Below are 25334 nucleotides of genomic sequence, written 5' to 3'. Positions count from 1 at the left end.
TCATACATGCTGAAATTGCCGAAACCATGGAGCTCATTGCCATGTTCATATGGCCCGGGACTGGGGAGGACATTTGCTGGCCCTGACCAATTCCTACTAGTACAATGCAACTGGGAGTATGGCGACTGACACCATAACTTGTATGAGCTGGAATAGAAGGGGGCTGGGCTAAAATGTGGAACCTGCAACTCTACGTTGAGAGGCACCATGTTAACGTACTTCTCCTGCAGGAGACACACGGTCTCTCTCCTATGTGTGAGAAGTTTTGCCAAATCTTGGGGTCCCCAACGGTACTATACTTTTTACTCTTCTCAGAACTGGGGGCTTATAACCATTATTCACAAGAGTCTTCAATTTAAACAACAGACAGCTCTCGTAGACCATATGGTACATTATGTATTGTTATTCTGTGCCTTGCAAGGTAAAGAAGTGATACTATTAAATGTGTATGGACCAAATGTAGATGATCCTGGGTTCTATGAGCACCAATTCACACTGCTGTCTGGATTCCCTCTTGTCCTGATACTCTGGGGCGGGGGGGCTTAACACCATCCTTGATATTCACCACGATAGATCTGGATCTAGACGCTGCCAACTATCCAAGGCGGCTCGGTCTATCCTAGACATACAAACACATTTCAACTTGGCGGATCCATGGAAGATGCTTCACCCCAATTCCAACACGTTCTCCTTTTAGGTGTCGGTACACAACTCCCATTCCCGCATTGATAAATGGCTTATCACCCAGGCCACGATACTCGCTAGGACATTTTCGGACACACTCCAGTGACCATAACCCTCCGTTGGTCCGCGGATGCTCTTGTGACTCGGATGTGGAGATTTAAACCACATTCTCTACTGGATATAGCATTTGAAACTGAATTAGGCACCGATATTGATGAATACTTTGCCTCGAACACCGGCTCTGTCACTTCCCAAACCATTTTATAGGAAGCATTCAAAGCTTATATCCGGGGAATGGCTATTTCCAAAGAAGCCGGGGTGCTTCAAACTATTAGATGAGACATAGCGAAGAGCGAAGACAAAATCGCTGCCTTGGAGGCACAATATACCGTCACACACTCACAAGATGTGCTGGCCGACATAAACACTTAATTCAACACATTTTGCATACACGCTGAACGTGAGCGTACATTTCTTGACAAGCCACAGGCAGCGTGTAGATATGGGGAGAGTGAGTGACCTGGCTTGGCCCTTGTAGGTTGATTCGACTTGAGAAAGCAGATGGCACCCTGACCCTATCCTCATGGGAGATCAATGTTGAATTTGGCTTTTTTTATGAGAGACTTTACACCGCTGCTGACACAGCAACCGAGGGCGAAATAGACACATTCTTGGGTGGCTTACCACTCTCAATCATCTCCACAGAGACTAGGGAGGCCCTTGACGTCCTGATCACCGAAGGGAAGGTGCCAGGATCTGATAGGTTCCGGATCGAGTTTTACAAGAATTACAAAGCTCGTCTTGTCCCTACCCTACTTGCCCTTTGGAACGAAGCATGCCTCACATGAATCTTACCACCATCGCTCTGTGAGGCAATAATAACTGTCTTGCCCAAGCCAAGTAAACCCATTACACAATGCGGTTCCTATCGCCCCTCGCACTCATCAACTGTGCCGCTAAAATGTATGCCAAGGTCCTGGCCCTTAGACTGGCCCCATATATGCCTTACTTCATACACCCAGACCAATTGGGCTTCATCCCGGGCCGCGCCCCTTCACACAACCTGCGCCGACTCTTTAACATACCAGCCTGCATCGACCCTACCCTGGCGCACTGGCGGTTGCGGCTACCTTAGATATGCAAAAAGCATTTGACTCCGTATCCTGGAAGTTCCTATGGCAAGTGCTCACAAAATGTAAATTTGGTCCCAGATAAATTTGGTCCACGATAAATTTGTATCCCTGAAGCTGCTTTTCTCCTCACCAGTTGCCAGGGTACGCACCCATAATAATTTACTGGCACCTCATTTCCCGGTGCTACCGGCTCATTACGAGTCCGGCGGCCTGGGAGTAAGGCGCTGGTAAATTGGAAGTCCCCATTGGGAGTGGGGACACAGAAGCAGCGGCACCATTGCTAACAGTGCCAGTGCTTCCGTAAAGGGTCTGCCTACCATGACCGCTGCGCCCAGAAGGGTCAGAGCTGTCAGGCACAGTGGCTATGGCAGGCAAACATTGTAATGAGGCCCATTGTCTTATTGATGTAAGCGGTGTGTTAAGGGTGCCTGGACATTCTGGAATTACAAAGAGCTTAACTTAATAGTTGTTTCTGCATGGCCACATGGCTTTAGGTTACTGAAAGGCCACAGTACATCAGTGCCACATAATAACTGTGCTCTATTAATTGTAACATAAAATGCGCAATGTAAACCACTGTTATATGTTTATACAGTATGGGGGTCTATTAATAGATGTAACTTGATCGGTCCTGTGATTTACAATAAACATTCTGTCTAAACATGCCTTAAAGAACACTAACATTCAAGTTGGACAGTTATATTATAATATATCATCCTTTAAATGGCAGCAAACATGCAAAAGCATATTCAAGTTACATTTGTCTTTCTTTAAAGCACACAAGCATAGTATGTTTTTCTTAGAGAACTAGGAAATCTAAGTTACATTTCTTTATGTTGCACTTTAATTACTTGCTTTTGTCAGTGTATAGCTTCATCTGGACTTGTTTCAATTAATAGAGAGTAATACATTCATTCAAATAATGTGCTTCAATAGACCTTAACCAAATATCTGACCTATAACAATATATCATCTCGAAAGAATAATTGACCAACATTAGTGGCCGAATGGGAGCAAATTGGTCTTTAAAAATCACATTACTCTTTGCGTACTTTTGAAATGGTAAATTGCAGACAGCACTTCGCGAGCTTACTTTTGGCCTATTAAAGTAATTTGCGTGGCCAATCGCAGTGAATTACTTTAGTAGGCACAGAGTAATAATATAGCTAGCTTCACAGAGACACTGATATGTAAAATTCAAGGATAATGTGTGAGACAAAAGTGTACGTAAAACTAAAATAAGAAGACGGGATAAGTAATATTACTGAACTACCCAATAAACATAGAGCACATACAAGATAATGTCACATGATCCAGCCTGTCGTGCGGTGATGTACGTAGTAAATACGGGGTGGAGACTACATAAGGCAATCGCAAACGGAATGCGTCTTGCTGCTGCCTTTCCGTTTTGCGTGTTGCCGACGAGATGTACTTTGAAATTGACAACCAGTCTCATCTCTAAATGAAAACTAAGGAAAAAGACACGAACGGTCAGAATAACAACGCAATGACATGGATAACAATTTAAGCAAATAATTCTGGTAAACTGGAACGCGTTTTTTGAAAAACAAGTGAGTAAAGTTTTTGTTCAAGACTGTCTTTGGACTAACGAACAGTCGTGGTAATCCGGCTGTCATTCACGGTTCTTCAGCTGTAGAAGGACAATCCAGACATAACGAGGTAATTAGTAATGTCGTGAGATGAGATACATAACAATGGTATTCCGGCCCTGCCGGACCCAGTAATTGCCCTTTCGCCGGTGCTACAGGCATGCAGTGCTCATGGGTGCAGGGCAGACCTGGCGGAATGAAAGTAACAACCGGACCGGCAAACCACGAAATGAGGCACAATGTGTCTTTGAGTGGAACTCGTGACAGGCAACATTATGGGTAGCCCAGGTGGAATAATGCAGACTATAAATCACATAGTGTGGTCCCTCTGCGTATATATGGAGTATGGACTAAGGAAGAGGTACTGTGAGAGTGATCTATGCTAGTCCCACATCTGTAAAGGACCTAAATGCCTAATGCTTCTAACGTCCTACGTCTCACGGCAGCATACCTGTACACCAGATACATGTATAGGATAGAAAAACCACTGCCTAACATACCTCTATCATAACAAAGCAGCCATGCAATTATAGGTGGGAAGATACATCTGTCAGTTACCATGATGGACTCTCCAGACTGCAAGCCTAAAGTTCTGGACATAGGCCAAATGTCTTGGTGGCATGGTGCCAAGTATCTATTGATATTGACACACTCACCTCTAGGCCTCAGGGTGATGCAGGTCTAATGCTGGTAAGCAATGATTAAAATAGAGTGACTGATAATAAAATAAATCAATGGAAAGAACCCTAATAATACCAACATCCAAAATGATGACACCATGATAAGGGAATCGGAAAACAACATCTGTTATATATCTAGTAAAAGAAAATAACATGGGTAAGGGTCGTACAAGCATGATCACTGTGTCTAGACTGAAGAGGCAAAGAAAGAAGGGAGACCTGATCAATTTGGCCGCGAACAATTGTGCCACAGCCAAAACGTATACATCTCTTTGGCCACTATAAAAATCATCTCCACTCAGATTGCCACCTGGATTACATCCGCAGTCAACAAATTGTTTGCTGCAGGAATTATCCTGGAGGAGCTGAAGTGTGCCCTTGTGATCCTGCTCCTAAAGAAACCTCAATTGGATCTCTCTGTTCCATCAAATTTGTGTCCAATTCCACTACTGCCATTTCACATGAAACTGATGGAATCTCTGCTTAGTCCCTTTGTTGAGTCCTCTATTTTCTTTAATCCGGTCCAGTCTGGCTTTCGCCCTGGTAGGGGTATGGAATCCATACCTGTATCAGTAGTGGATAACTTGACACGTCTTGTTGACCAGGGTGGAGCGGGGGTGCTGATTCTATTAGATCTGTCAGCCGTCTTTGATACCGTTGACCGCACCACCCTGATCACTTGTTTGTCCTGCTCTGGACTCTCTGGACAGGTACTTGCGTGGTTCTCCTCCTTTTTAGAGGGTTGGTCTCAGTCTATCTTTCTATGACCCCTCTATTCTAAATTTATGTTGTTACTTTGTGGAGAATATGCATCCGTTTCGGAATATGTGGCATGATTAATATGGGATTATGCGATTATAAAACACTTCTGTGAATCAGGCCCTATGTATTTTGCTTTTTGCAAGTTGCAGTTATAGCATGTGTTTTTCTGCCATTGTCTCTGTTACGATCATCACAAGACATTCCATCTCGGTGTCCTCAGTCACTTGACAAAATCCCTGTACCTAAAAGGTTGTGTACAGTGTAGAAATGTTTGACAATAGCACATCAAGTGGCCTTTGATTTCATTGTGCTACACTGTTGCTTTCCTGTAATTTGTCTATCTTTCCTATCTCAATGGCTGTTCAGCATGTTTGTTTGAATGTAGAAGGTAACGAGTGCCCAGAGTACGGGATGCTGTGTGAGTGTGCTGCTTCCCTGCGCTACTGTACATTTTTTAATAAATACACAGTTGTTAGGAAAGAGTTCCATTTCATGTGTAATTTTCCCTCTAGTTAGGTACCCCCAACTTTTTGCTGATGTTTAACACCATAGTTTGACTTTACCAGAGGAGCCCAGCCTTCTGCTGCACTCCTCTGGGATTTTCGCTCACTTTTTATGGGGAAACTGACATGCCCTTAAGAGGGTCAGTACTGGGAGACTTTGTTTCCAATGTTGCAACTTTTCTGCAACATGTAACAAGTGTACAATGTACCTTCCAATACAGTGCACTTGGGTCTAATAGGCATTTCCAAAGGCCCTAGATACTCTCGAAGGATTTTTTAGGTGAAGTGCATATATGCCTTGGACAGGGCTGGTGGCAGCTTATCATTTCACACATTTTTAACCATTTCCTGCCTGGTAAATTGTGATTACCATGTTTGGCACAAATAGGTGCCCTGGCTCCAAAATGGCCATGCTACGAGTTTCTTTGTCAATTCCTTTGGCCATCTTGCCCCTTCACCTTCCCCAGGTCGAGACAACCCAGGTCAGTCCTTATTTGGGCATGCATTTTCCCGCAAAGCACCAAGCTTTTGCGCGCTTCTGCATGCCTTCTGTGTGTGCCTCCAGGATGTGGGCTGGAACGTCTGGTTCCAATACAGATCCTAGGTGCCTGAGTGTCTGGAGTGCTGTCAAGGCCTGGGACCACTGTGGACCGTGATTGGTCCACATATGGTATGCCTGTATGTGAGCAGATCTCCCATTGGGTCCACTTTGTTTTGGCGCAGAGAAGATTTTGGATAAGAGAAGGCCCCAAACACCCATACCATGTCGATCTCTGGAGTTCTCATTGAACGAAGGATAGGATTCAAGTATCCTGAAACTAAGATGCTGAGTCGAGGAACCGCTGGTGACCCGCTGGAAGGTTTGGCAGCCTGAGTCTGCTGTCGTCCCATGGGACCCCTCTGTATCTGGTCATCCTAGAAGGTCTGCAAAGATGCTTTAACCTATTGGAATATTGGGACCAACTATTCTCGGAACATTCATCAAACCCTTCAAGTAAGCTCTCTCAGAAGTGTCCCTGGGCCAACAAGTGGACTGAACGGCTTACGTAGACTCTTTGACCTGATACCGCTGTCGTTTTGAGGAGGCCCTCCAAACTTGGTACATCACTAGCTCTGTGTTCCCGGCACTCTCACACCGATTTTTGTACACTTGTCTGTCCCAGGTCTGGCAAAGTGAGTGTGCCCAAACCGGAGTATACGCAGTTACCGTGTCGCCCAGCCGTGGTGATGAACTTTGCAGGTGTGCTGCATTTGTGCCCCGCTTGCCCTTGAAGCCTGTTTCAGTGAAACTGGCCTGATCCATCCACCAGGAGCAGAGAAATCGCCACTGTCCCGTTTGGGAAACATCGCTGTATCTTTGTTGCTGAAGCCACAGGCCGCCAAATTGCTGCACTTGAACCTGCAATCGAAGTGTACTCGACTGCCGAAGTTTGGTCCGGAGTGTGCCGGGGGTTGGTGAGTAATTGCAACCCTAGCCAGTGGCCCCTAGTGCCTCCATCAATTTTTACGCATGAATGGCCCCAGAGGGCGCTTCTCCTTTCCACTGCTAGTAGTACAAACTAGCAAACTATTCCCAACTGTTGGAATCGACTCTGCCCTCAAGTGGAGGCCCTCCTCGAATAGTGGGAACCTATTTTTCATCGCGTCACCCACATCCTGAGCTGCTACATACCCCTGTAGAGACCTTGTTTTGCCCATTTGAACTACAACGTGCACCAGCATTGCATTTACATTTGAGCAATAGACTCCACTCTTCTTAGGGATTGGACTGCCTCTTAGTTAGGCGTGTGTTGGATGCAGAAGGGACTAAAGACTATGTGCACTGCCTGTTTCCTTCCCCTTTTAGGTTGTGGACCCATTTTGTGCATTAACCCTTTAGACCCCACTGGTCTTGTATATATGTATTTAGATAGGATTGTGTTGGCTTAATAAATAGTATTACTATGATTTGATTTGTGTGTTGAAACCCAAAGGCCTTGAAATACATTTATTTGTATTTTTAATATATCTACACTTGACTGTGCTTTGTAAGTGTCCTTTGATCTGTGTGCTCATTGAGTTCTTTCAGTCACCCTCACCCCTCCTGAGACCTAATCTTGACTGCCGCTATCTTGATTTTTATGGCTTGCCCAGAAGGTTACCCTGTTCCAAGAAACTAGGATGACCTCCTAAACCTTTGCCCACCAGGTCAGAGTTCAGAAATCCATCTTAACAACAGTTATAAACCCTCCCAATGGTTTGTGTTTTGCCAACCTCTGAAGCCTGAAAAGTCAATACACGCAGGCTTGACATGTGTCCAACTTCTCACCAGACCTGCAGATGTTCTGGCCTGCTGTTAAATCTCAGTTATCAGTTTAATGGTATCCACGAAAGAGTGTAATTGCTCATTTTACTATAGCCGGTAAGCTCACTATAGCTGGTAAAATAGCTCAGGAGGTTAGGCGCTTGCTGCTGTGATGTGTGTGCGATCTGTAGGTCGCAGGTTCGAATCCCAGCAATGCCAATCCAGCCTTTCATCCTTCTGAGGTTGATAAATGAGTACCAACACAGGTTGGGTGACATTGTATGTGTATTTGTTCTATATAAAGTTCTCAAGGGTAAGTGCCATATAATAACACATCATTATGATTTGGCCTTGGACGTCTGCTTGCATTAACAATAATTTGGTAATATGGGCCTATACACACTGATAAAAGTGCTGGATCCGTCAACCCCATATCGCCCCATTACGAATCTGCTCACGGGAACCCGCTAAGGACACCTGGTTTTACCAAGCGCCCTTAGCGGGTCCCGCGAGCCGACCAGGGTGCTAACAACGGGCCAATTGTTAGCACCCTCCCCATTCCCATTAAGCCCTACGGGGGCTCGAATGGGAATGGGGATTTTCAGTGTCTGGGTTCCTTGAATGGGGAATTACCGAGCCCTCCAAGGTCGGAATGGCCCGGTAATTCCTCATTCAAGGAACCCAGACCCGGTACCAGTAAGGGGGGAGCCATGTCGCTAATAGCACCCTGGTTACCCCCTACCTCGTAATGACCCCCATTGTTTGGATTGATGACTGTAACTCCCAGCACAAGGCAGACATTTAAGCATTCTCATCGCTTCATATTCCTTTTGAAGTTATGGCTCACATTCTCTGCATGATGTACCCGGGCTTGTGATGTCTGCGTCCCACCCACTTACTTTTTCTTTATTCCTGGATAATTTCTTTTCCTAAATGTACATTTTGCATGCACACCTTGGTGCGCTCAGCTCTCTTTACTATTTTCAATGCTTTGAGTTGGGGTGGTTTCGTTTGATGCTATGCAACATGCGCAAGTGGTGTTTTATAAAAAAAAACGGTGGAAAAATTCCACCATTAGCACCAAGGACATTTCGCTAATGCACTAATTGTGGGATGTACTGGGTGGTACTGGGCCTTAGGCCTCGATAATAGCCCTCAGTTCAGGCGGGCAGTTATCTCAATCTGGTAAGCTGTTACCGACAGACACAGCCTGCAATCTCGGCTTTTATCAAAATATGTTATCAATGTCCATAGAAAAAAGGCAAAATGCTGGACAGCTAGCACTGCAAGGCTTACTTCCCCAGTTTAAGTGATTTGTATCAATTCACAGTCTGGATTGATTGAGTTTTCCCAAAGTTCGCCATGTTAAATCCAGACATTGAGGCACCAGACTAATATGCGTTTTTCCTTCACTTTCTTTGAAACAGGTCGCTGCATTCCCAATGCCCTGGAATGCAATGGAGAAAATGACTGTGGGGACAATTCTGATGAAAGAGACTGTAGGCGGAAAAAGCCTTTGTGCGCCAGGAGATATGAGAGCATCCCCAGTGTGCAGTTACTGGGCAATGGGTATTTACTGTTTTCGCCTTTGGTTCCCGGAAGTTATGTTATTGTCTTGTTATCTCTTCTAATAATGAGCTAGTTATCTCCTAGAGCCACCATTATTAAGTGTGATGGATCCAGCTGGCCCGCCCCTTCATTAAAAATGCCTGGAGACAGCAGTGTAAGCCAAGCAATCAAATCTATGCACATGTTTTTACTGTTTAAAACATACACATTGCTGTGTGTATGCTTGACTGCAATACACATTCAGGACTCAGTAGCCCCCGTGGCATTTAAAGTATATCTGTTACATATTTAAAACAGAAGCAAGTTGCGTGAATCAGTTCATTCACAAATTAATTTGGAATATTATTGTTAAGGATTGCCACCTGGCAAGGGCAGGGACGCCCTAGCTTTTTTGATTTTTATTAATAAAATAATGACGGTAATCCATTTTGGAAAGTGTGGTCCGCTAATCACATGCTACATTTCATTACACCTCGTGCCAAAAGCATTGTGTACACCTGTTAACTACTGCATCAGTATCTTGATCTGTAGCACCTGCTCGCAAATGTAATAGTGGTCGCAGTTGCTCTGTTTGACTGTTCCTGTCAGAGCAAAATCACAGCATTGCACTGGCTGCATTTAAATCGGCACCTCTGTTCCAAAACCACATAAATATAATAAGCTATCAACCTCTAAGCAGGATAATCTACAAATGTCAGCCATGCCTACGTTTTGTTATGGTTGCTGATGGTTTACATAATCATTAAAAGTCACATCTTATTTGTAGCATATCAGTGTCAACCATGTGAGCTCAGACTAACTATGATAGGCCATGTTTATTCCTGGCACATGCCTGTCTACATTCCCGTGAATCAGACAGGAGGGCTGCCTCTGTTGACTCTCTGTCAGGCGAGGTAACTTCTCCCTTTTCCAGGCATTGGGATCTTCCAGCAGGAAGTGCACTGAGAGCCTGTCTTACAATGGACAAATCCATAACAAAGCTCTGCCTCACAACAGGGGCTGCACACCAAACGGATTTTGGAGTTCAGGGCTAGAAAATGGGGCAAGTTTAGACAGACAGGCAGAGCATAAGGGAGAAAGGGTTCCCCATCTTGAATTTCTATGACTTATCTTTCCTTCCTGTCCCCCACACTTCCTGAATAGCAAGCACGTTGGTTATGATTCAGTAAGGGACAAGTCACTTGTTATCTTAAGAAGCACTCTACCCCTTGAAGCAGGCTTTTTATTTAAGCAATTGCCCGTGGCTTGTTGCCTTTATAAGGAAAGGGATTCCCCCTCTTTCTTTGATTCATTTTGGACCTTCAAAACTTCAAGAAAAATTAATTTGAGTTGATCTTTCCAAAATCGTTGTCCAGTGTGTTGAAGGAGGGTGCCAAGGAAAGGAAATCTCTGCTTCCTACCCATTCACAGGGCATATTTAACAGCTGATAGAGCAAACCTGCCTTTTTGCCAGCTACACTGGTAACCAGGACCTCACTGGATGGGAGGGAACCCTGCAGGTGGTAGTCAGCCTCCCTGAATGGGAGAACAAGGACTTATCTTGTCACTTGACCCTAGGATTGGGACACACAGTAATCAAAGAAGCAAAGTAGCTACTTTCCTGCATTCTACCATATCAAATCACTGTCAAACCATAATCAACCATGTATAAGCAAATTTGAACCAACAGAACCCTGGTTTTGCCTTTCGCACTTCTTCGAACCTCTTAATCTCCCCAAAACAGTGTACCGCCACATAAACCAGCTGAGTGCATACATTTCCTCTGCTTGAACAAGAAGCTTGTTGCTGTGGATGCCTTCCATACTTTAACCCACAGCATGTTCATCCCCAACAACTGCTCTAACGCCAAACTGACCCTCGTGGCCCCATCAACCTGCATCCTTCAAACGCTGAATCAAACTGCAGCAAGCTTCCTCTTAAACTCGACTCAACATCTACTCCAAGTCTGTATCAGAGCAACTCTCAACAGGACGAGAAGAAGCCTGGTTTGATGAAATTGAACTGCCAAGAACTGATAATGTTGGAAAGTCAGAGCCACCCTTGTCCATTTAGTATTACCCTAGACTGATTAAGCCCCCTGTTTAATGTTTTGTTGAATATTGGTTTGTTTAATTGAAGTGTTTTATATATATATATATGTATATATATATATGGAAAAACAGGAAAGGTGCGCACTTCAATTCTCTGTATGACCTTCCAGGCCACTGGTGTACTCCTCCGACCGGTTTCTGTGCCAATACACGTCATCAGGGAGGCTGGGTGGACTTGCAGCTCACCGCAGGTGCTGGTGATAAGAATCTGCTGCAAGGACTACTGGTAGATGTAGTCATCTGGTCAGCAGAGAAAACGCTCACGCCCAATCCCACAGTGGAGAAAGGGGGGGAGTGTAGCCTCAAGTGAGGCACTCCAAAGCTGGGCATATGTAACCCTGGTGCGGCACCTTGTCAGGTCTTGAGGATTCCACCCCTCAAGGTCCTGCAAAAAATAGAAAAACAAGGAAAGGTGCACACTCCAATTCTCGGCATGACCTTCCAGGCCACTGGTGTACTCCTCTGACCGGTTTCTGTGCCAATACACGTCATCAGGGAGGCTGGGTGGACTTGCAGCTCACTGCAGGTGCAGGTGATAAGAATCTGCTGCAAGGACTACTGGTAGATGTAGTCATCTGGTCAGCAGAGAAAACGCTCATGCCCAATCCCACAGTGGAGAAAGGGGGGGGGTGTAGCCTCAAGTGAGGCATTCCAAAGCCGGGCATATATAACCCTGGTGCGGCACCTTGTCAGGTCTTGAGGATTCCACCCCTCAAGGTCCTGCGAAAAATGGAAAAACAAGGAAAGGTGCACACTCCAATTCTCTGCATGACCTTCCAGGCCACTGGTAGACTCCTCCGACCGGTTTCTGTGCCAATACACGTCATCAGGGAGGCTGGGTGGACTTGCAGCTCACCGCAGGTGCAGGTGATAAGAATCTGCTGCAAGGGCTACTGGTAGATGTAGTCATCTGGTCAGCAGAGAAAACGCTCACGCCCAATCCCACAGTGGAGAAAGGGGGGAGTGTAGCCTCAAGTGAGGCACTCCAAAGCCGGGCATATATAATCCTGGTGCGGCACCTTGTCAGGTCTTGAGGATTCCACCCCTCAAGGTCCTGCGAAAAATGGAAAAACAAGGAAAGGTGCGCACTCCAATTCTCTGCATGACCTTCCAGGCCACTGGTGTACTCCTCCGACCAGTTTCTGTGCCAATACACGTCATCAGGGAGGCTTTGTGGACTTGCAGCTCACCGCAGGTGCAGGTGATAAGAATCTGCTGCAAGGACTACTGGTAGATGTAGTCATCTGGTCAGCAGAGAAAACGCTCACGCCCAATCCCACAGTGGAGAAAGGGGGGGGAGTGTAGCCTCAAGTGAGGCACTCCAAAGCCGGGCATATATAACCCTGGTGCGGCACCTTGTCAGGTCTTGAGGATTCCACCCCTCAAGGTCCTGCGAAAAATGGAAAAACAAGGAAAGGTGCGCACTCCAATTCTCTGCATGACCTTCCAGGCCACTGGTGTACTCCTCCGACCGGTTTCTGTGCCAATACACGTCATCAGGGAGGCTGGGTGGACTTGCAGCTCAACGCAGGTGCAGGCGATAAGAATCTGCTGCAAGGACTACTGGTAGATGTAGTCATCTGGTCAGCAGAGAAAACGCTCATGGCCAATCCCACAGTGGAGAAAGGGGGGGGAGTGTAGCCTCAAGTGAGGCACTCCAAAGCCGGGCATATATAATCCTGGTGCGGCACCTTGTCAGGTCTTGAGGATTCTAACCCTCAAGGTCCTGGGAAAAATGGAAAAACAAGGAAAGGTGCGCACTCCAATTCTCTGCATGACCTTCCAGGCAACTGGTGTACTCCTCCGACCGGTTTCTGTGCCAATACACGTCATCAGGGAAGCTGGGTGGACTTGCAGCTCACCCAGGTGCAGGTGATAAGAATCTGCTGCAAGGACTACTGGTAGATGTAGTCATCTGGTCAGCAGAGAAAAACGCTCACGCCCAATCCCACAGTGGAGAAAGGGGGGGAGTGTAGCCTCAAGTGAGGCACTCCAAAGCCGGGCATATATAACCCTGGTGCGGCACCTTGTCAGGTCTTGAGGATTCCACTCCTCAAGGTCGTGCGAAAAATGGAAAAACAAGGAAAGGTGCGCACTCCAATTCTCTGCATGACCTTCCAGGCCACTGGTGTACTCCTCCGACCGGTTTCTGTGCCAATACACGTCATCAGGGAGGCTGGGTGGACTTGCAGCTCACCACAGGTGCAGGCGATAAGAATCTGCTGCAAGGACTACTGGTAGATGTAGTCATCTGGTCAGCAGGGAAAACGCTCACGCCCAATCCCACAGTGGAGAAAGGGGGGGAGTGTAGCCTCAAGTGAGGCACTCCAAAGCCAGGCATATATAACCCTGGTGCGGCACCTTGTCAGGTCTTGAGGATTCTAACCCTCAAGGTCCTGGGAAAAATGGAAAAACAAGGAAAGGTGCGCCCTCCAATTCTCTGCATGACCTTCCAGGCAACTGGTGTACTCCTCCGACCGGTTTCTGTGCCAATACACGTCATCAGGGAGGCTGGGTGGACTTGCAGCTCACCACAGGTGCAGGTGATAAGAATCTGCTGCAAGGACTACTGGTAGATGTAGTCATCTGGTCAGCAGAGAAAACGCTCACACCCAATCCCACAGTGGAGAAAGGGGGGGGGAGTGTAGCCTCAAGTGAAGCACTCCAAAGCCGGGCATATATAACCCTGGTGCGGCACCTTGTCAGGTCTTGAGGATTCCACCCCTCAAGGTCCTGCGAAAAATGGAAAAACAAGGAAAGGTGCACACTCCAATTCTCTGCATGACCTTCCAGGCCACTGGTGTACTCCTCCGACCGGTTTCTGTGCCAATACACGTCATCAGGGAGGCTGGGTGGACTTGCAGCTCACCGCAGGTTCAGGTGTTAAGAATCTGCTGCAAGGACTACTGGTAGATGTAGTCATCTGGTCAGCAGAGAAAACACTCACGCCCAATCCCACAGTGGAGAAAGGGGGGGAGTGTAGCCTCAAGTGAGGCACTCCAAAGCCGGGCATATATAACCCTGGTGCGGCACCTTATCAGGTCTTGAGGATTCCACCCCTCAAGGTCCTGCGAAAAATAGAAAAACAAGGAAAGGTGCGCACTCCAATTCTCTGTATGACCTTCCAGGCCACTGGTGTACTCCTCCGACCGGTTTCTGTGCCAATACACGTCATCAGGGAGGCTGGGTGGACGTGCAGCTCACCACAGGTGCAGGTGATAAGAATCTGCTGCAAGGACTACTGGTAGATGTAGTCATCTGGTCAGCAGAGAAAACGCTCACGCCCAATCCCACAGTGGAGAAAGGGGGGGAGTGTAGCCTCAAGTGAGGCACTCCAAAGCCGGGCATATATAACCCTGGTGCGGCACCTTGTCAGGTCTTGAGGATTCTAACCCTCAAGGTCCTGGGGAAAATGGAAAAACAAGGAAAGGTGCGCACTCCAATTCTCTGCATGACCTTCCAGGCCACTGGTGTACTCCTCCAACCAGTTTCTGTGCCAATACACGTCATCAGGGAGGGTGGGTGGACTTGCAGCTCACCCCACAGGTGCAGGTGATAAGAATCTGCTGCAAGGACTACTGGTAGATGTAGTCATCTGGTCAGCAGAGAATAATCTCACACCCAATCCCACAGTGGAGAAAGGAGGGGGGGTGTAGCCTCAAGTGAGGCACTCCATGGGTACGTGTATTTCAGGGGTGCGCGGGAAGTTTCACACACGATTTTGCTGTCAGAGCGGGGAACGTGTATTTCGGGGGTGCGCGGGGAATCCCACATGTGAATTGGCAGTGTGGGCCCCGCAGGTGTCCCATGTACCACCTCCACGACCGCTGCAGGCAGCCCACACCACAGGGGACTACCCTGCAACCCTGGTCATGTCCCGCAGGCAGCCCATCCACCATGGGCATGCCCCCCAGCCAAGGCACATGTCACCTTGCAATATGATCAACAACTCATGTCCCCCTGTACCCCCACCCCCCAGCAGTCAGGGGCCCCTGCCAGCAGGCCCCCACTCATGTCCCCCTGCACCCCCACCCCCGAGCAGTCAGGGGCACCTGCCAGCAGGCCCCCACTCATGTCCCCTTGCACCCTCACCCCCCAGCAGTCAGGGGCACCTGCCAGCAGGCCCCACTCATGTCCCCCAGCACCCCCACCCCCCAGCAGTCAGGGGAACCTGCCAGCAGGCCCCCACTCATGTCCCACTCATGTCCCCCTGCACCCCCACCTCCCAGCAGTGCAGGGCACCTGCCAGCAGGCCCCCACTCATGTCCCCTTGCACCCCCACACCCCAGCAGTCAGGGGCACCTGCCAGCAGGCCCCCACTCATGTCCCCCTGCACCCCCCCCAGCAGTCAGGGGCACCTGCCAGCAGGCCCCCACTCATGCCCCACTCATGTCCCCCTGCACCCTCACCCCCCGCAGTCAGGGGCACCTGCCAGCAGGCCCCCACTCATGTCCCACTCATGTCCCCCTGCACCCCCACCCCCCAGCAGTCAGGGGCACCTGCCAGCAGGCCCCCACTCATGTCCCACTCATGTCCGCCTGCACCCCCACCCCCCAGCAGTTCAGGGGCATCTGCCAGCAGGCCCCCACTCATGTCCCCCAGCACCCCCACCCCCCAGCAGTCAGGGGCACCTGCCAGCAGGCCCCCACTCATGTCCCCTTGCACCCCCACCCCCCAGCAGTCAGGGGCACCTGCCAGCAGGCCCCCACTCATGTCCCACTCATGTCCCCCTGCACCCCCACCAGTCAGGGGCACCTCCAGCAGGCCCCCAATCATGTCCCCTTGCACCCCCAACCCCCAGCAGTCAGGGGCACCTGCCAGCAGGCCCCCACTCATGTCCCACTCATGTCCCCCTGCTCCCCCACCCCCCAGCAGTGCAGGGCAACTGCCAGCAGGCCCCCACTCATGTCCCCTTGAACCCCCGCCCCCCAGCAGTCAGGGGCACCTGCCAGCATGCCCCCACTCATGTCCCAATCATGTCCCCCTGCACCCCCACCCCCGGCAGTCAGAGGCACCTGACAGCAGGTCCCCACTCGGTGTCCAGTCAACTGGTCGACTGCAATTTGGTCGACTGCAACTTGGTCGACACCATTTGGTCGAATGCCAAATGGTCGAATTTTTTTTTTTATATATATATGTGTTTTGTGGGTTTTCGTGTGGGGAAAAAAAATAAAAAAGAAAAAAAGGGGGTTGGGGGGGGACCCCCCCAAAAAAAAACCAAAAAATGGGTAAAAAAAAAAAAAAAAAAAAATTCGACCATTTGGCATTCGACCAAATGGTGTCGACCAAATTGTCTGTCGACCAAATGTTTTCGACCATTTGACTGGTAACCCCCCACTCATGTTCCACTCATGTCCCCCTGCACCCACACCCCCCAGTAGTCAGGGGCACCTGCCAGCAGGCCCCCACTCATGTCCCCCTGCACCCCCACACGCCAGCAGTGAGGGGCACCTGCAGGAGGCCCCCACTCATGTCCCACTCATGTCCCCCTGCACCCATACCCCCCAGCAGTCAGGGGCACCTGCCAGCAGGCCCCCACTCATGTCCCACTCATGTCCCCCTGCACCCCCACCCCCAGCAGTGCAGGGGCACCTGCCAGCAGGCCCCCACTCATATCCCCCAGCACCCTCACCCCCCAGCAGTCAGGGGCACCTGCCAGCAGGCCCCAACCCATGTCCCCTTGCACCCCCACCTCCCAGCAGTCAGGGGCACCTGCCAGCAGGCCCCCACTCATGTCCCACGCATGTTCCCTTGCACCCCCACCCCCCCAGCAGTCAGGGGCACCTGCCAGCAGGCCCCCACTCATGTCCCACTCATGTCCCCCTGCACCCCAACCCCCCAGCAGTCAGGGGCACCTGCCAGCAGGCCCCCACTCATGTCCCCTTGCACCCCCACCCCCCAGCAGTCAGGGGCACCTGCCAGCAGGCCCCCACTCATGTCCCACTCATGTCCCCCTGCACCCCCACCAGTCAGGGGCACCTCCAGCAGGCCCCCAATCATGTCCCCTTGCACCCCCAACCCCCAGCAGTCAGGGGCACCTGCCAGCAGGCCCCCACTCATGTCCCACTCTTGTCCCCCTGCTCCCCCACCCCCCAGCAGTGCAAGGCAACTGCCAGCAGGCCCCCACTCATGTCCCCTTGAACCCCCGCCCCCCAGCAGTCAGGGGCACCTGCCAGCATGCCCCCACTCATGTCCCACTCATGTCCCCCTGCACCCCCACCCCCGGCAGTCAGAGGCACCTGCCAGCAGGCCCCCACTCATGTTCCACTCATGTCCCCCTGCACCCACACCCCCCAGCAGTCAGGGGCACCTGCCAGCAGGCCCCCACTCATGTCCCCCTGCACCCCCACACGCCAGCAGTCAGGGGCACCTGCCAGCAGGCCCCCACTCATGTCCCACTCATGTCCCCCTGCACCCATACCGCCCAGCAGTCAGGGGCACCTGCCAGCAGGCCCCCACTCATGTCCCACTCATGTCCCCCTGCACCCCCACCCCCAGCAGTGCAGGGGCACCTGCCAGCAGGCCCCCACTCATATCCCCCAGCACCCTCACCCCCCAGCAGTCAGGGGCACCTGCCAGCAGGCCCCAACCCATCTCCCCTTGCACCCCCACCTCCCAGCAGTCAGGGGCACCTGCCAGCAGGCCCCCACTCATGTCCCACTCATGTCCCCTTGCACCCCCACCCCCCAGCAGTCAGGGGCACCTGCCAGCAGGCCCCCACTCATGTCCCACTCATGTCCCCCTGCACCCCCAACCCCCCAGCGGTCAGGGGCACCTGCCAGCAGGCCCCCACTCATGTCCCCCTGCACCCCCACCCCTCAGCAGTCAGGGGCACCTGCCAGCAGGCCCCCACTCATGTCCCCCTGCACCCACACCCCCCAGCAGTGCAGGGCACCTGCCAGCAGGCCCCCACTCATGTCTCCTTGCACCCCTACCCCCCAGCAGTCAGGCGCCCCTGGCAGCAGGCCCCCACTCATGTTCCCCTGCACCCCCACCCTCCAGCAGTGCAGGGCCCCTGGCAGCAGGCCCCCACTCATGTCCCCTAGCACCCCCAACCCCCAGCAGTCAGGGGCACCTGCCAGCAAGCCCCCACTCATGTCCCCTAGTGCCCCACCCCCCAGCAGTCAGGGGCACCTGCCAGCAGGCCCCCACTCATGTCCCCCTGCACCCCCAGCCCCCAGCCGTCAGGGGCACCTGCCAGCAGGCCCCCAATCATGTCCCCTTGCCCCCCCACCCCCCAGCAGTCAGGGGCACCTGCCAGCAGGCCCCCACTCATGTCTCACTCATGTCCCCCTGCACCCCCACCCCCCAGCAGTGCAGGGCAACTGCCAGCAGGCCCCCACTCATGTCCCCTTGCACCCCTGCCCCCCAGCAGTCAGGGGCACCTGCCAGCATGCCCCCACTCATGTCCCCCTGCACCCCCACCCCCAGCAGTAAGGGGCACCTGCCAGCAAGCCCCCACTCATGTTCCACTCATGTCCCCCTGCACCCACACCCCCCAGCAGTCAGGGGCACCTGCCAGCAGGCCCCCACTCATGTCCCCCTGCACCCCCACACCCTAGCAGTCAGGGGCACCTGCCAGCAGGCCCCCACTCATGTCCCACTCATGTCCCCCTGCACCCACAACCCCCAGCAGTCAGGGGCACCTGCCAGCAGGCCCCCACTCATGTTCCACTCATGTCCCCCTGTACCCCCACCCCCAGCAGTGCAGGGGCATCTGCCAGCAGGCCCCCACTCATGTCCCCCAGCACCCCCACCCCCCAGCAGTCAGGGGCACCTGCCAGCAGGCCCCAACCCATGTCCCCTTGCACCCCCACCTCTGAGCAGTCAGGGGCACCTGCCAGCAGGCCCCCACTCATGTCCTCCAGCACCCCCACACCCACCCCCCAGCAGTCAGGGATACCTGCCAGCAGGACCCCACACATGTCCCCCTTGCACCCCCACCTCCCAGCAGTCAGGGGCACCTGCCAGCAGGCCCCCACTCATGTCCCCTTGCACCCCCACCCCCCAGCAGTCAGGGGCACCTGCCAGCAGGCCCCCACTCATGTCCCACTCATGTCCCCCTGCACCCCCAACCCCCCAGCGGTCAGGGGCACCTGCCAGCAGGCCCCCACTCATGTCCCCCTGCACCCCCACCCCCCAGCAGTCAGGGGCACCTGCCAGCAGGCCCGACCTCATGTCCCACTCATGTCCCCTTGCACCCCCACCCCCTAGCAGTCAGGGGTCAGCAGGCCCACACATGTCACCCCCAACCCCCAGCAGTCAGGGGCACCTGCCAGCAGGCCCCCACTCATGTCCCCCTGCACCCACCCCCCCCAGCAGTGCAGGGCACCTGCCAGCAGGTCGCCACTCATGCCTCCTTGCACCCCCACCCCCCAGCAGTCAGGGGTCCCTGGCAGCAGGCCCCCACTCATGTCCCACTCATGTCCCCCTGCACCCCCACCCCCCAGCAGTGCAGGGCCACTGCCAGCAGGCCCCCACTCCTGCCCCACTCATGTCCCCCAGCACCCCCACACCCCAGCAATGAAATAGCGATTCCATGACACAAACCAAAAGTCAACTATGTGCATCAACACATGTCCGCCACACGAAGGCAGGCGGTAGCGTCCCTGCGCATTAAAAAAATGTGCGCTATCAAAAAGCACGTATATACAGCTCTGATGAATTTCCCATACTGTGGCCCTCCAGGACAAATGACGTGCAAAGGGGTACGTGACAAACACGGACACCCGCTGTCTCAACAATAGCATGTATTTCGTGCGTGCGCAGGAAGTTTCACACATGATTGTGCCTGGGCGAGCGGGGTACGTGTACTTCAGGGGCTCCTGGGAAGTTGGGCTCGCGTGAAGTTTTACACGTGATTGGGCCTGTGCGAGCGGAGTACGTGTAAATCTGGGGTGGGTGGGGAAGTACAGGAGGCAAATGAGCAGAACGCCCATACGCACGCGCCAAAAAAGACGCGCTAATCCAGAAACATTTACGCCAGCCAGAAGCAGGCGTACGTGGACCCGCGCAGCATAAAAGTGCGCGCAAACAACAAGCAAGCTCAGACACCAGGATGAACATACCATTCCTAGCAGCAGTGGGCATGGGATACCGCAGGAGGAGGAGGATAGTCAAGCCCAGAATTTTCACACCCAGAACCCGCCTTTTTGGCATGCCTGATGACCAGGTGTATGGGAGGTACAGGTTTCCACCTCACATAATACTCCACCTGGTCAGTGAGTGGGAGGATGACCTCACATCACCCACCCTCTGCTCCCAAGCACTCAGCCCCCTGGAGAAGGTCCTCAATGTACTGCACTTTTTGGCCACCGGATCATTTCAGCGGACAAGTGCCATAGTGTGGGGGGGTGTCACAGGCCACACAGCCACGCTGCCTACACCAGGTCTTGGCCATCATGACTGCACACCCATCAGTGCGCAGACACATATACCTGCCCAGAACACCTGCAGAAAGGCAGGCTGTCGTCCAAGATTTCTACGGGGTGGCACAATTCCCCAAAGTCCTAGGTGCCATTGATTGCACCCATGTGGCCCTACATCCCCCCAGGGCATCAGAGCACATCTATAGAAACCGCAAGCACTGGCATTCCGTCAACGTGCAGGTAGTATGTGGTGCCAAGGGAATCATCACCTCAGTATATGCCAACTATCCAGGGTCCACCCACGACAGTTTCATTTACAGAATGTCAACCCTAAACCGGGACCTAGAAGCTGGGCGGCATGGCGATACATGGCTGCTTGGTGAGTATAAATGCCACAGCACATGCATGCATGCCAGATACTGAGTAATGTCACAACCCCACTAATGATACCCATCACCACCTCCCCAGGGGACAGTGCCTGCCCTCTGAGCACCCACATGATGACGCCAATTCGGAACCCCACCACACCACCCGAGGTAAGATACAACACAGCCCATATTGCAACCCGGAGCATAGTGAAGCGCACATTCGGAGTGCTCAAGTCACGCTTTCGCTCCCTTGACCGTTCTGGTGGGCAGCTGTTATGTGCTCCCCCAGTAGTGTGCAGGATAATAGTGGCAGCATGCGTCCTGCACAACGTTGCAACACGCCGGGGCCTGCCAGTGGACATGGTGGGGCCCCCACATCTCCAAGCACATGCACGCCTTCTGCGCATGGGAGGGGAAAGGGCACGGGGTGAGGCAGCCCGAACACAGCTGGTGGCTAATTACTTCACTTAGAATCACACTCCTGTGTAGTGCACACAGCCCTGCCACATACCAGCTGACAATCAATGATGATGACATGAGGGACAGTCAACTGTCACGACCATACCATCCTGAGATTGGTCACCTGGAAGTGTCACAATGTGTGCATCCCTACCTACAGAAACACCACCAATGCTGTGTCATCAAAAGACACATATGCTGCTAAATGCATGACCCCCTTGGAAAATACCACATGAGAACAGTGCCATGTCACCCAACCCGTCCCCAGCACTGCCACCCAACACACCATGGCATGTCATGCTATGTGAGAGCAAACAAAGCAATCCCAAAAACCTGACACAAGTGTCACAAAGTACAGATTCCCTAATGGAAACCGGCCACACACAATATGCTCCTAGTAATGTTGAACTAACAACACACATGACCAAATACTTACCAACTAAACAATGCATCTAGACAAGTTCAAACATCTCTAAAACATGACAGTACTAAGTTAAAGTAGTCGTAGTCATACAACCTGAATATGCCACCACATCGCCCCCTTCAAACTGTAGTCTTGCAGCCTTCAAAACTGGTCTGTGTACTGCATACAACATGAACTCCATCTCCAAAGTAGACGGCCTTGTGAAGACATGAGGAATGAACCTGCAAATTCAGAGGGAGACATGGAAGCAAAATCATACATCAATACACCATTCAGTGTACAATACAACAATAATATACACAAGGAATGACTACACAGTATTGACTACAGACTGCCCACACAGCTCATGGGAGCCCAACGTCACTGTGTACATCACTGTCACTTGGTCACACCCTTTGCAAGCCCATGGAAACAGGAAGCAGGAGGGGTGTGTGTCTCATGAACCCAAGCATCTAACCCAAACTCAGGACAAGCCTGCATGTGCCCAGCCGGAATACAGTGGATGCCCACGGGAGCCACACAAGGCAACACACTGTCAAATTATTTAAAAAAAAATCAAAATTCAAAATTCAAAAATCAAAAACAAAAATCAAAAATCAAAAATGGCCATGTGGGGGGTCGGGGGGGAGGCCACCCAGGAGGTCCGAGGACAGGGTGCGCACCAACAGCCACCTGTGTGGATGTTGGGGGAAAAAAAACACCTCCATGGGCTCATGGCCTGCACGGCTATGCCAATGTGGGAGAACTGCTGCCGTCGCTCTCATGATCCTCTGCTGCTGCATCAGGAGGTGGTGGTGCAATGGGAGGCAGCCCACGCAAAGCTCTGGTATGGTCCTCCATGGCAGCAAGCATGCGGGTGTGGAAGGTCTCGTTCTGGAGGATTATAGTGCGGAGATCCCCATGCAACACCTGACGTGATGCCCGGATCTCCTCCCGAGTTGCCCGCATCTCAGCTGAGAGCGTACTTGTGAGGTGCTCCAGCCACTGTTCTGCCCTAAAATTAGCGGAAGTCTCGAGCTCAAGAAGAGTCTGCCTGAGGTTGTGGAGTTCTTCACTCAGGGCTTCCCTGTGGGCCTGGGACTCTATTGAGATGGATTGGTGCAGAGTCTGCAGTGCCACCCGTCGGTCCCTGTTGGACGCCAACATGTCTTCCCTGTGTGACTGGCAAATGGAGTCTGTTGCCTGCTGTAGTTACTCCATCTGCCTTTCAGGGTGGATAATGGAAGAGGCCACCCTCTCCATTGCCTGAGCCATCATTTCAACTGATGCTGACTGTTGGGTTGCCATAGCGTACATGGAGTTCTCCCATAGCTATTGCCTGGTGGCGTATGTCCACCGCGTCGACGGGCACCACACCTGTTTGGGGCAAGGTGATGTGCACCTTGATGTGCTGGCACCGCCTGAGGCTGCAAGACTGCATTCCCCCTCTGATCTGCTGGCCCAGGAACAGGATCAGATGCTGTGGAGTGTGACCCTGCATCCGTAACCACCAAAGGCACCTCTACCAACACTGACATCCCCATAGAGGGATCTACCCCTGGTGCAGGTGGGTTGGCCAGAATCGAATCCCTGCCAGAAACACTTACCTGTGACGGCACATAGGTCTCAACATCCGAATCAGCACCTGAATAGAGGTCTGGGGAGGTGCACCCAGAGACACCCCTGGAAAGTATGGTATACAGGAGGATTGGGTTCTCACCCACCACCACACCACGTCTCCCGCTGGTGCCCGGTCATGCCTGGGATTCCTCCTGGGTCTGCACCATCTCCTGAACCTCAACAGCATCAAGTGCGTCATCCCCTGCAAAAACATGAAAGAGAAAAATGGAAACAGGCATTCGCACCATAGCACACAAATAGGCCTGTCAAGCTTCAGAACCAGTACATGATTCAAACATGTCCCACATGACTATAACCCTCCCATGCCTGCATTGTCACTGAGTAGTAAGGGGAGGCAAAAGGCAGACACTGATGACACCAATATGGGAGAGCAACACATTAGCTGCATGGTGGGTAGCACTGCCATCACACATTGGCCTGTGAGTGGCATGTCCAATACACATACATGACACAGGTGGCATTTAGCACAGCCATGGTACATTTGACAAGTACAGCCATATGTCAGTGATTGAGTACTGTCACCCATCCATGTGACATGAAAAATGATGCATACTGGGACTAAGTACACATGTGCCACTCACTGCAACACATGCAAGTTACAAGAATAAAGTAATAGTTGGCTGATCTATTTTTCCTCACATTGACATCGCAGGAAACATCTGTCATTTTCCACATGCAAACAGGCACTCATCTAATCATTTGTGCTGGCCAATACTCCATCAGCCTGAATGGTCTCCTTGTGTACATAACCAGGTAAAGCATTGCCCCAGTGTGGCCAGTAAACAATGACCGAAGCATATCACATATGTCACAATATGGTTGATAAATGTCTATCAAAAAAGGGGAGAGTGGAAAATATTATCCTGAAGGCACACTTACAAATTCTGACCAATGTAGTTGCAAGATGGCAGTACAAGTTCAACTGCACAATTGTGGACCTAATAGGATACTGTGGGCAGAAGGGATGCAGTCATAGCCAAATACAAGGCACCGCCAGTCACCAGAGTAGCGGCATGATTTGTGGCCAGCTTGTCCTTTGCTCTGCCTTTCAGGTCGTTCCACCGCTTGTAGCAATCATCAGCTGAGCGCCTCACAAATCCAAGGGCACTTATGTGGTTGGCGATGGTCTGCCAGTGTGCCTTACGTTGACCAGCTGTGGTCTTGGACCCTGCAGTCACCACCATTTCGTGGCTATGTTGCGACACATAGCTCACAAGTGCATTAAGCTCTGCTTCTTTAAAGCAAGGCTTCCTTGACGTGCCGGAGTGTGTAGCCGTGCCTGGGGTCTCAGCCTGTCGTGCCAGAGCACCCTTCCTCCTCTTTTTAGAAGGTGGAGCGGAGCCAGAGTGGCTAACGCCGCTCTGGTCAGTAGGGGCAAAATCACCGCTGGACTCGGTTGTTGGAGTGTGCGAATGCACATTGATCATAGGACTTGGTGCAGGCATTGTCTGAAGTGTGATGTTGGCAGGGGGAACATCAGTATGATGGACCAGGACCGACACTGTCCTGGCTGGGAGAGTCAGAGCTCGGGCGGATGGAGCTGCAGCTGCCCATGCAACCTCACCACCCTGCATACTTGGGGCAGCAGATGGCATAGCTGCCCCAGATCCACGTGCCTTGGTGACAACTTGCACCGCCACACGTGGCCTAGACTTGCTGACCTTGAAGTCAGCCAGGGAGTCATCCTCTGCCAGGTCAGGTGCCACAATGGGCTGGTCCCACAGGGGCTGAGCTGGGATGGTCTCAGCCGCGGTTCCCTCAACCATGGGGGGGGAGCATG

General features: G+C 51.8%; 1 protein-coding gene across 1 annotated transcript in view; it reads left to right on the top strand.

The window, feature by feature from the left end:
- Nucleotides 1–25334, top strand: part of LOC138511484 (complement component C6-like) — a 913779-nt gene that overhangs the window by 240366 nt on the left and 648079 nt on the right. Inside the window, exon 5 of the mRNA XM_069627199.1 lies at nt 9084–9225. Within this exon, the coding sequence (XP_069483300.1) occupies nt 9084–9225 (142 nt within the window). The remainder of the gene's footprint in view (nt 1–9083; nt 9226–25334) is intronic.

The sequence above is a fragment of the Ambystoma mexicanum genome, chromosome 6p (genome assembly GCF_040938575.1).
Source record: "Ambystoma mexicanum isolate Mex_15411 chromosome 6p, UKY_AmexF1_1, whole genome shotgun sequence".
Taxonomy (NCBI): domain Eukaryota; kingdom Metazoa; phylum Chordata; class Amphibia; order Caudata; family Ambystomatidae; genus Ambystoma; species Ambystoma mexicanum.
The sequence above is the reverse complement of the archived record's forward strand: the minus strand, read 5'-3'. Positions and strand labels throughout refer to the sequence as shown.